At 39.9% G+C, this 12,620-nt stretch overlaps 3 protein-coding genes across 6 annotated transcripts in view; all 3 read right to left on the reverse strand.

Annotated features, from left to right (window-relative positions):
* The window catches only part of LOC113450758 (uncharacterized), a 107,295-nt gene that overhangs the window by 56,516 nt on the left and 38,159 nt on the right, over positions 1-12,620 (reverse strand). The window lies entirely within an intron of this gene.
* Positions 1-12,620, reverse strand: part of LOC113452270 (uncharacterized) — a 116,312-nt gene that overhangs the window by 28,752 nt on the left and 74,940 nt on the right. The gene's annotated exons all lie outside the window — the stretch shown is intronic.
* LOC113453225 (uncharacterized) lies at positions 6,203-11,975 on the reverse strand. Its single transcript, XM_087928128.1, is given in 4 exon segments — positions 6,203-7,110; positions 7,112-8,744; positions 10,095-10,224; positions 11,904-11,975. Coding segments are annotated over 3 exon segments (1,782 nt in total). The 5' UTR covers positions 10,129-10,224; positions 11,904-11,975; the 3' UTR covers positions 6,203-6,995.

Genomic DNA, 12,620 nt, shown 5'->3' on the forward strand with positions numbered 1-12,620 from the left:
GTGTGTGTGTGTGTGTGTGTGTGTAAGTGTACAGGATAACTCCTGAGAACCTGCTTCTGGAAAGCAGCCAACCTGTTAAAGCTGTAACTTTTCTCTTCTGGGATTTTATTTTCTCTTACTTCCCAATTTAGTTATCAAGCCCCACTATCTCTTATTGGTGCCCCATCCCTGCTTAGCAACGGATATTCCGGGGTCAATTGGTGTTGCAACCCGAGAACCACCCCTATTTCTTTTCCAAGCTCAAGAGAGGGCTGGGAGAGTCATTCCCCTCCCTTCTGGACAGGTAGCATCGTGGGCTGGCTTTATACCTTCAACAGCAGTTTGCTATGCATAAGAAAACCGTGAGAGGTTTTCCTGGCAGCGCAGTTCAAGGCATTGCTGCAGATTAAGGTCACTTATAAGTTCAGCTGAAGAGGGCAATGAAAGGTTGGCAGCCTGGGGCCTCAACTCGCCCTCTGCTTGCAGCTCTGACCAGAGAAAGGGCTGTGCAGGAGGAAAGACACCTAGTCCCTTCTCAGTCTGGCTTCAGGCTGGGAGAATCGGAGGGATCTGAGAGACTGACAATAATTGGGGGGAGAAAAAAAAGAAAGAACAACAAATTTAATTTAAGGGAACTTTGAAAGATTTGAATTGTGGATTTGGGGGAAAATTGGAAGGACAAACTTGAGATGGGGGGAGACTTGAAGTAAGGAATTAAATCATCTTATTACAACTTTAAATATTCCACGGATGAAACTGAATAATTTACTGGTCTCTTTTTGGACTATTGGACTGGAGCTGTAGTAAGTGGAGAAGATTTATTAAAGAAAGAGACTATTTGAATCTAAAAATTGACTTGTAAGACTTTTAAATGTGATTTTGTGATTACAGATTAACTAATTAATTATTGTATAGCAAGGTTGATATATCTCCATTTAGATTTGTAAGTATTTGAAATATTATTTCATAACACTGTTTTGAGATTAGGGATTCTATAGCACTTATTGATATACAGGTTAATAGTATTTAAATTTACATAGAGGAATTTGATATATTATTAAGATCTACAAATCCGGGTATCTGATTTAAAAATTAGCTTTAAAATTGTTCTGGAGAATATATATATTGACAAGAGAGGTTAATCCTGTAACATATATTAATTAGCGTAGTGGCCATTTATAGCTGATACTTCTCAATAGTGAATGTCAATTTGGGAAAACATATTTAATATAATACAAAAACAAAAACAAATTTTACAAGAAATGACCTCTGTCACTAACACAACGCTTAAAACTGGAAAGACTTCTTCAATACAAACAACTCCGATACCATCACCCTCAGTGATGGCACAAAAGACAATTGAAGAAACCCTACCTGGAGAAAAACAACCTACCATCACGAATGCCAATATCCAATTGACCCTTCTTACTTTACAAGAGTCCATGCTGAAGTTTCAGGAAGTTATGGTGAAAATCATACCGAAACAAGAGCTGATACAAATGAACTAAAAGAAGAGATGGGAAATTTAAAGGCAGAAATGAAATTAGACATCTTAAAGTTGGATCAAAAAATTGAAACAATACAGCAAGCACTAGAAAGGAATGAATTAACAATAAAGGAGGTTGAGAAAAGGACAGAACAAACGGAAAAGAAGCTGGAAATGGTTAGTGAACAATTAAGAAATGTGAGTAAAGAAATGGACGACTCCTTGGTATATCTGGAAATGGACAAGGCTGCAGCATATCTGAGATTCCAAAATATAATGGAATCTAAAGAAGAGGACTTAGAACAAGTGATGGCAGGAGTATTAGCAGACCTATTGGAAAAAGATAAGGATGATATTCTGAAAGAGTTAGACAAAGTATATAGAGTGAGCAAAAATTACGCAAGACGACATAAACATCCAAAAGAGGTCCACGTGAGATTTGCCAGAAGGAGTTTGAGACATTATATACAAAATTTCTAGAGAAGAAACAATTATATATAAAGGAAAAGAAATCTTGGTGCTTAAAGAAATCCCAAGAAGAGTGAGAGAGCAGAGGCGAGATGATAAATTCTTGGTGAACCAATTAAATCAAAAAGGTATTATATTCAGATGGCTAATCCCAGAGGGAATGCTAATCACTAGAGGAGAAAGAAAAATTAAAGTAGACAATTGATAGGCCATGAAGAATTGAGTTAGTAGAGACAAATTAGAAATGAATTCGCAAGATGACCAAGACTATCAAAAAAATAGAGATGGGAATCATAGGAATTCGAAAAACAAACAACATCAAGAGAGAGAAGAACCAAAGACGCACAATCAGCCACAAAGAGAGACAGGAGTAACTACAAGACAAAGAGCAAGAGTTAACTAGGTGATGGAGGAAGAAAAGAAAATACTATCAATTAACATAAATGGCCTAAACTCTAGGATAAAAAGGAAAAGAATATTAACCAAATTAATTAAACAAAATGCAGATATAATATGTTTACAGGAAACTCATATAAGGAAGGAAGAAGAAAAATATCTAGAATGCCCCAAGCTAGGGAAGTTGTACATGTCACCAGCAGATTTTAGGAAAAAGAAAGGGATAGCAGTATATGTGAAAGACGATATGAAAGCAGAGCCAATTTGGATAGACCCCAGTGGAAGAATTCTGGTATTACAAATTTGGATTAAATCAATCCCAATTCTTCTAGTGGTAATTTATGCCCCTAACGATAACCAAAAGGAATTTTGTAAACAATTACATGGGAAAATAGTGGAATTAGATAAAAGGAATATTTGTATCTTGGGAGATTTCAATGGACCACCAGAAAGATCACAGTAGTGGGGGGGGAAAAAGAAGAAAAAAAGAGAACTACCGAAAACATGTGAAGAAATGATGATTGAACTAAATTTGATAGATATGTGGAGGAAATTGAACCCTGAGAAAAAGCAATTTACATTTTACTCCAATCCTCACCAATCATGGACACGAATCGATATGGTATGGATGAATGGTGAGTTAGTAAATGAATTAAAAGAGATTGAAATTTTACCAAACGAATGGGCAGATCACAATCTGATTCAGATAGTGTGGAAAGGTAGGAAGAAACCAAGGAAAAGGTGGACCCTAAATACACAGCTAATTAAAGAGAAAGAGTTTATGAATAGACTTGACAAGGAATTAGACTATTTTTTAAAAGAAAATAATAATGAGGCAACTACGAACCAGAATATTTGGGATACAATGAAGGCAATAAGAGGCACAACGATATCATACACTGCTAAAAGAAATAAAGAAAAATATGCCCAACAAAATAAATTAGAACAAAGAATCAAAGAATTGGAAATTCAGCTGCAAAACACCCCAAAAGATTGTAAATTTAAAAAACAGATGATAATAACCAAACATAAATTAAATTTAATCAAACAAGAAGGAATGGCTTCAAAGTTGAATACAGCCAGACAGATATTTTTTGAACAGGCCAATAAACCAGGAAGGTGGTTGGCCTACAAACTTAAAAAAGAAAAACAAAAAAGATTGATCTACCAATTAATAGATGAGAATGGGGATGCCCAACGAGGGATAGAACAGAAAAAAGAAATTGCATTTAATTTTTTTGAAGATCTTTATAAAAAGAAGGAGGTAAATGAGGACATGATGAGAAACTATTTGGGTATTACTAAAGATAAAATAATCAGGGAGGAGATAAAGGAAATGTTTACTAGAGACATTACGTGGCCCGAGTTAAAAGTAGCAATAGAAAACCAAAAGAATAAAACCCCAGGACCCGATGGGATACCAGGGGAACTTTATAAGAAAATAGGAGAATAGGACCTCTCATGGTGGAAGTATATAATGAGGTCCTACTAGCAGCAAAAATGCCAGATTCATGGAAGGAGACACTGATATCGTTGATCCCGAAAGAAGATTCAGATTTACGACTTATACAAAATTATAGACCAATTTCCCTGTTAAATACTGATTATAAAATATTTACCACAATTATAGCAAATAGATTGAAAAAAATATTGAATGAACATATACATAAAGATCAAAATGGATTTCTTCCCAATAGACAAATTAGGAATAATTTAATAGTATTAAATGTTTTGGAATACTACGAAGCCCACCCGGAAAAACAAATAGCCCTTGTATTCTTGGATGCACAGAAGGCCTTTGACAATCTAAATTGGCAATTCCTAATCCAACAAATTTACAATATGAATTTAGGCACTAAATTTGAAAACACCGTGACTACAATTTATGATTCACAACAGGCGACTATTATAATTAATGGAGAGTACACACGCTCAATAAAAATAGAGAAAGGAATCAGGCAGGGATGTCCATTATCTCCCCTGCTCTTCATATTATCTTTGGAAACATTGCGTACATGAATTAGACAGAACCCAGGAATAAAAGGACTAAAAATTAAAAAGAAGAATATAAACTACAGTCATTTAAGGATGATATGGTATTTTCATAGAGGAACCAACTGAAACAGGTCAAGAACTATTGAAAGAGTTCGATCAATTTGGGGAAGTTGCAGGACTTAAAATTAATAGGGGAAAAACGAAATTAATAACTAAAAATTTAACAGAAAAACAAAAACTAAAATTGAAAAGGATAATGGGACTACAAATAGTAAAAAAAGTTAAATATTTAGGAATTTGGTTCACGGCTCAGTGCAAAACTCTAATGGAAAATAATTATAATAAATTATTACAGCAAGTCAAAAAACATTTAGAGATATGGGTTAAATTGCAAATCTCCCTATTAGGGAGGATTGCCACTATAAAAATGAACATTCTGCCCAAATTTATTTACTTATTCCAAATAATACCAATAAAAATACATAAAAATTACTTTGTGGAACTTAACAAGATAATTACTAAATTTATTTGGCAAGGGAAAAAACCGAGGATAAACCTAAAGGCAATGCAAGATATGAAGAGCCAGGAAGGTATGGCAATCCCAAATTGGGAATTATACTATAGTGCAGCCTCATTACTTTGGTTGCAAGAGTGGGTAAGTCTGTCAAATAAAAGAATCTTATTTCTAGAAGGCCACGATTTACAGAGGGGATGGCATGCATCTTTATGGGACACTGGAAAAGTTAAGCAGAAGTATTTCCACAGACATATAATTAGAGATTCCTTATTGGTTAATTGGAACAAAATTAAAAAAAATATTATTTAAAAATTCCAATCTGGATCTCAACGATGGAGGCGATGATACATCCAAATAATCTAGATCTTAATAAAATGATAAAATACAAAGAACTTCTTGATGCGCAAGGAACTTTAAAATCATGGCAAGATCTCCAAGAACAAGGGTTACAAGTAGACCGGTGGGCTTATTTGCAAATTCAAAATAGATATAGCCAGGACAAGAAAAATTTTGGAGTTTGGAATGGAGGTATATTTCCAGTTTTATATATTAAGAATTCCTACTTGTACTAGCTTGTACAGTAATAAAGTTCCAATTTTTATTTCAAGTTCTTTACCCAGTAATTCTAAAAGGTCAATCTCTGGTTTTCAATAGATGCAGAGAGATAACTCACATTTGCACACACACACACAAAAACCTAGGAAGGAGATGAAAAAGAGACGACAACTCTCCAACAGCCAATAGATAAGCAGGGATCAGCACCAGACAAACAAACAGGCAGAAAACAATCCTCCAATCAAGGAACCATCCAGAAGGGAACCACACAATCTCTGGCAGAGCATCTAACAGGCAGCCAATCCCCTCTCTCTTTTGCACTGACGATGTTACCTAGCTGAGTAATGAAATGTCTCCAAGCAAACCAAGCACCGAGGGCCCCAACGACACCAGAGTTTAACCCAACCTCCAGATATTCTCTTCTGTGGACTACAGTCTCTTTCAAATGCCTGCCCCAGGACTACAAAGCCCATCTTCCTCAGCTGACCCCAAGGTTTGTCCATTTCCCTCACCTTCTCCCCCCTCTCCCAATCTTGATCAACTGGATTATTTGTGGTTCACAACATCCACCTGGTACAAGCAGCTTCTCCTTCCTCCCCTCTGAACCCCCAGAAAATGTCAGTTCCCTCTTGTGGAAGGAGGAACCACACACTCCACCTTCCGCTGAGCGTCCAAAATTCAGGGATGGAGGGAATTTATCTGACCCAGTTACCTAGTTTGGTAATTCAATGTCTCCAAGGAAACAACCAAGCTCAAAAGCCCCCAAGGACCCCAGAGTTGAACTAAGCTCCAGATAATCTCTCCTGTTGCAATAGGATAGGATAGAATTCTTTATTGGCCAAGTGTGATTGGACACACAAGGAATTTGTCTTTGGAGCATAAGCTCTCAGTGTACATAAAGAAAAAATAAAATACAATCATTAAGAATCACAAGATACAACACTTAGTGATAGTTATAGGTTACTAAAAAGCAATCAAATCATAGTAGGGAACAAATAAAACAATATAAATTGTAAAGATACAAGCAACATGGTTATAGTCATAAGTTGGAAGAGATGAGTAGGTAATAGGAAGGATGAGAAGAACTTACTAAGGCTTTATAAAACGGTACTAATACTTCATGTGATTTTGATTCTATGCCTCTGTTTATACAATCAAGGATTATATTAGCTTGTTTGGCTGCTGCTGCACACACGTGACTCATGTTTAAGAGATCCATTCGGACTCCCAAGGTCCCTCTCACAGTTACTGTTTTTGAGCCAGTTTTCCTGTAATCTGTTTTAACTGCCCAGGTGTAAAATCTTACTTTTCTCCACATTGTTTCATTTTGTTGGATTCAACCTTGTCTCATTTCGATCAGAAAGGCACAATATGTACACACATACAAATCTATAGAGACATGGTGGGTCAGTGGTTAGAATGCAGTACTAGAGGCTGATTGTCCACAGCCAGGAGTTGGATCCTGACCAGTTCATGGTTGATTCAGTCTTTCATCCTTCTGAGGTCCCTAAAATGAGGATCCATATTGCTGGGGGCCATATGCCGACTTTATAAACTGCTCAGAAAGTATGGTAAAGCATTGTGGAGTAGTATATAGGTCTAAGCGGAATTGCTATTGCTATATTTCTCCCAAGCATGGATCCTTTTATGAGAAGTAAGATGACCATTGTGAACAAAACTATCTCCACATACCATGCATTTATATGGCTTCTCAGTGGATCTTTTTGTGTCTTCTAAGATCACTGCCACGAGTAAACATCTTTTCACACTCCAGGCATTTATAGGGTTTCTCCCCTGTGTGGCTTCTTTTATGGGAAACAAGATTACGTTTATGAGCAAAATTCTTTCCACATTCCATGCATTTAAACGGCTTCTCTCCTGAGTGGATCTTTTTGTGGTTTCTAAGACCACTGCCACGAGTAAACGTCTTTCCACACTCCATGCATTTATACGGCTTCTCCCCTGTGTGGCTTCTTTTATGAGAAATAAGATCACCTTTTTGAGTAAAGGTCTTTCCACATACTATGCATTGATATGGCTTCTCCCCTGTGTGGATCATCTTATGAGAAATAAGATGACCTATTTGACCAAATGACTTTCCACATTCCATGCATTTATACGGTTTCTCCCCTGTGTGGCTTCTTTTATGAGAAATAAGATAACCCTTTTGAACAAAGGTCTTTCCACACTCCATGCATTTATATGGCTTCTCTCCTGAGTGGATCCTTTCATGGGAAGTAAGTGCACTACTCAGAGCAAAGGTCTTTCCACATTCCATGCATTTATATGGTTTCTCTCCTGAGTGGATCTTTTTGTGGCCACTAAGGCCACTACTATAAGCAAAGGTCTTTCCACACTCCATGCATTTATATGGCCTCTCCCCTGTGTGGATTATCTTATGGGAAATAAGATTACATTTTTGAGCAAAGGTCTTTCCACACTCCATGCACTTAAATGGCTTCTCCCCCGTGTGGATCCTGTTGTGTATTTTTAGCTCACTGTTACGAGCAAACATCTTTCCACACTCCATGCATTTAAATAGCTTCTCCCCTGTGTGGATCCTTTCATGGGAAGTAAGTGTACTGCTGTGAACAAAGGTCTTTCCACACTCCATGCATTTATACGGCTTCTCCCCAGTGTGGATCATCTTATGGGAAATAAGATTACCTCTTTGAGCAAAGGTCTTTCCACACTCTATGCATTCAAATGGTTTCTCCCCTGTGTGGATCATCTTATGGGAAATAAGATTACCTCTTTGAGCAAAGGTCTTTCCACACTCTATGCATTTATATGGTTTATCCCCTGTGTGGATCGTCTTATGGGAAATAAGATTACCTCTCTGAGCAAAGGTCTTCCCACACTCCATGCATTTGTAGAGCTTCTCTCCTGTGTGGATCCTTTCATGGGAAGTAAGTTCCCTGCTTGTTCTAAAACATTTTCCACATTCCAAACATTTATAAGGCTTCTCTTTTGTGTCAATCACTTTTTGAGATGTAAGGAAGTTATTCCCAAGAGAAAGACTTAATGTCCCAGTGTAATTCTGCCCGTTGTGTCTTCTTATCGCATCTTCTCTTTTGTTTTGGGTTAAATAGTGTTCATTTACTTGTACTTCAGCTTTGATTAGCTTCACACTTTTCCCAGTATATTTTTTCCTTATTTTCTCTTGTTGGACAAGAAAGTCTTGCATCGGAGCATCACTGGAAGATGTGCTTTCCTGGTTGCAATTCTTTGACTCGTTTCTCTTGTGGCTTTCAAATTCCATTTGAATTCCAAACTTCTCAGTTCCATCTTTAGCACTGATCACTTGGAACACTTCACAGGAATCTTGATTCTCCTGCATATTATTACCTTCAAAGCAAAAGGGAAATGAAAATGAGAACAAGGTTAGAGAAATAGATCAAAGTATAGCAAGTCAAATGAATTTCCTTCTGAATTTCTCCAAAATTCCATTAGGTGGTATATTTGCATGCCTACAGTGGTGTTATATAGACATGATGGTTTCTATATTCATAAGTCATAAAATCTTTGAAAATATCCAAAAACATTTCTTTCTTTACAATTATCTATATATATGCAAATCTTACTCAGAGTCAGTTTTGAATTAAGGAATGGAATAGAATAACGGAAGGGACCTTGGAGGTCTTCTAGTCCAATCCCCTGCTTAGGCAGGAAACCCTACACCACTTCAGACAAATGGTTATCCAACATCTTCTTAAACATTTCCAGTGTTGCGGCATTCACAACTTCTGGAGGCAAGTTGTTCCACTCATTAATTGTTCTAACTGTCAGGAAATTTCTCCTTAGTTCTAAGTTCTTTCCTTGATTAGTTTCCATCCATTCCTTCTTGTCCTGCCCTCAGTTGCTTTGGATCCACTGGTGGTCCACGAGAAAATTTTGGTGGTCTGCAGAGAAATGTCACCCTCAAAGCAATTAATCCAGGCTGTGTGGGAACATAAGTCTCGCGTAGCTTGCATTGTGAACAACACGAGGTAGTGAGGAGGGGGGGGGGAATGTGGAAGGGGAGAACTTGCCAGACGGGCCCCAAACACCTGGCCTGGCCACCCGGCTGCTTCTTTCCACTTCTTTCTTCTTCTGCTTTTGGCTGCACACAAGGAAAGCAGCAAAAGTCTTTCTTTTTCTCTCCCAAATACCATCAGAAATGAGTCTTTGGGACCGTGCAAGGCATCCTGCTCGCGGTGTACGGGAGAGAGAAAGACTTCTGCTGCTTTCCTTGCATGAAGCCAAAAGTCTCTCTCTTGCCCCCTGAGAACACTGGAGACTGTATCCTGCAATCCCAAATAAAGGATGATCGATCAGTAGGAAAATGGGGTGGGGAATTTTCCTACAGACTTTTTGGGGGATTTTCTCAGGGTCTCTGGTCTGTGGGATTTAAAATTATGAGTTTGGTGGTCCCTGAGGTCCAAAAGGTTGGCGACCCCTGCTCCAGGGGACACATAAAAGCACACCTCGTTCTTTTCAGCTTCCACAGGTAAGTTCAAATAGAAATGGAAAAATACAGATAACAAATGGCACAGAAAGCATCTAAGCAAAGAGACATTGACTTTTTCCTTCCTTGGAGCATGACAAGGCCAGATCCTTTCCTTCTCCCTCCCAGGAGACAATATCTGATCAGTGGTTTTTTAATAAAAAAAACCTAACTATAATCTTTCTTTTGATTGGGGAGTAGAAAACTCTTACCCAGAGAGACCACATTCCTATGGTTTTCAAGCATGACTTCTGAATGCAGCACTTTCTGGTCAGGATTCAGCTGAGACCATTCCTCCTCAGAGAAATACACAGCCACCTCCTCGAAGGACACCAGACCCTCCTGGACACGTAAAAAAGAACAGAACAGGAGGAGTCACAAGATCTGTTCATCTTCATCATTGATTTAGACAAGAGGATAGAAGGGGAACTCATCAGATTTGCCAACAAGACCAAATCGACAGGAATACCAACACTCCAGAAGATAAGCTTGAGATATAGAAGGATCGACAGATTGGGCCCCATCTAACAAAACTAAATCAACAGTGAGAAATGTAAGGTTCTACATTTAAGAAAGAAAAACCAAATGAAAAGGCATAGAATAGGTGATACCCGGATCAACGGTAGTAAGTGCAACAGGGATCTTGGAGTCCTAGTAGACAACCACTTAAACCTGAGTCAATAGTTTACTACATTTGCCCCACCCCCAAACCCCAACAGAATCATAGGCTGCATTAAGAGGGATGCAATCAAGATGACATGAAGTGTTAGTACCACTTCATAATGCCTTGGTAAGACCACACTTGGAATATTGCATGCAGTTTTGGTTGCCAGATGTAAAAAAGATCTTGAGACTCTAGAAAGAGCGCAGAGAAGAGCAACAAAACCTATTAGTGGTCTGGAGGCTAAAACATATAAAGAACGGTTGCTGGAATTGGGTTTGTCCAGTTTCATGAAAAGGAGGACTAGCGGGTGACATGATAGCAGTGTTCCAAGAAGCAACGGATGGAAACTATTCAAGGTAGAGAACCAACCTACAAGTAAAGAGAAATTTCCTGACAGTGAGAACAATTCATCAGTGGAATGACTTCCCTCCAAAAATTGTAGGTGCTCTAACACTGTTGGTGTTTATGAACAAATTGGACAGCGATTTATCTGAAATGTTATAGGGCTTCCTGTCTTAGCAGGGGGTTGGACTAGAAGACCTCCAAGATCCCTACCAACTCTGTCATTCTGTTCCATTGTTCCCAAATTCCCAAAGCAGAGATATGCACTAAGTTAAACGGCTGTGCGTCACAGAAGAACAAATTTTAGGCGAGCAAATGGGCAAATCTGAAAATTGCTTTCAGTGAAGAAATATTTGGGGAAGTTTTATCAAGTTCATCGATTCTGCAAAACATTTCAGTGCCTTTCAGCAAAGTAATCCCACTTCTGGATCAACTGATCTATCGCTCTGTCTATCGTTGATTGACCTAGTAGCCTGAGCCATTGGCTGAAAGGAAGAAAGCAAAGAAGAGAAGATTCCCGGGGGAAAGTCATTTCTCAGCTGTTGCAAAGCAGGAATGTTTGATCTCCTAAGCGAGGCGCAAATCAGAGGATTGGAAATTGTTTTGTAGCCAAAGTCCTTCTGCTCTCCCCACCCCCACCCCCACCCCGGGAATCCTGGCTTTCAAAGGCTGCCGAGGGCTCCAAGGTTCTGAATCTCGGAGGGAGAGAAAAACCGACGCCTAGGATCAGCCCCTGGACCCCCTTCCCCAACCTGCCCGCAGCCCAAGCGGCTCCTCCCAGCGCAGGGCCGGGAAGGATGCAGCTGAAGAGGCCGCGACCGCCTCCCCGCCCCCCTCTCCCCCTCCGGAGACAGGGTCGGGCCCTCGGGGAGCCCGGTGCGAATCCTGCCTCCTCCTCCTCCTCCGGCTTCTCTCATCTCCTGCTGGATCTACGCCAGGTCTGCCCTCCCCTCCCCCCGCTTCACATGGAGAGGGCGGCTGGGGAGCATGGGACCCGGGAACAGCCCCATCTCACCCGGGGAACGTCTGGCTGTTTCCCCGTCAGACTCCCGCAGCCTCTCCGCCTCCTGCGGCGGACCACGGTCGAAGAGAGTGAGTGCGGCGTCCTAGAGAGGCAAGGCTCAGTGATGTCACTTCCTCCACCCCCCGCTGGAAAGGCAGCCGTGACTTTCGCCCTCTAGTGTCCCAACGGGGAAGCGCCTGGAGTTCCCTTCCCTTGATGGAGGGCGCCCCCTGGGGGATTTGGGGCAAAGTGCCCTGATGCTAGAAAGGGCGGGAAAGAAGAGCGGATGGGAGGGGGAAAGGGATGACGGGTTTGGGAGTAGGGAGAAAGGCCCCTCTCCGTGGCTCCCTGTCAGACAAAGGTTTCTACGTCTGTGCTTCTTTCCCCTCTTTTATATGATCTCGAAGGAGGTTTTCGTCTTCTGTGGCTTTTCTAGAGCGGTTTGGTTATTTCTTATCTATTAAGCGCAACTCCACCTCCGCCTCTTTCATTAGGTCCACTTCTATATTTAGAGGAGAGAGAAATCTTATTTGTGAAAATCCCTGATATATTAGAAGATGCCCCCATGTCCCCCCTCGTCCTTCTTTTCCTCAGACCAGACATACCCCGTTCCAGCAACCGTTTTTTTTTAAATATCTTTGAGCCTCCATCTTTGTTGCTCTTCTCTGCATTCTTTCTGGAGTCTCAAGATCTTCTTTATTGATTTATTATACAAATCACAAAGAAAAA

Source organism: Pseudonaja textilis, chromosome 2, assembly GCF_049901715.1.
Source record: "Pseudonaja textilis isolate UNSWEBS1 chromosome 2, rPseTex1.2, whole genome shotgun sequence".
In the NCBI taxonomy this organism is placed as follows: Eukaryota; Metazoa; Chordata; class Lepidosauria; order Squamata; family Elapidae; genus Pseudonaja; species Pseudonaja textilis.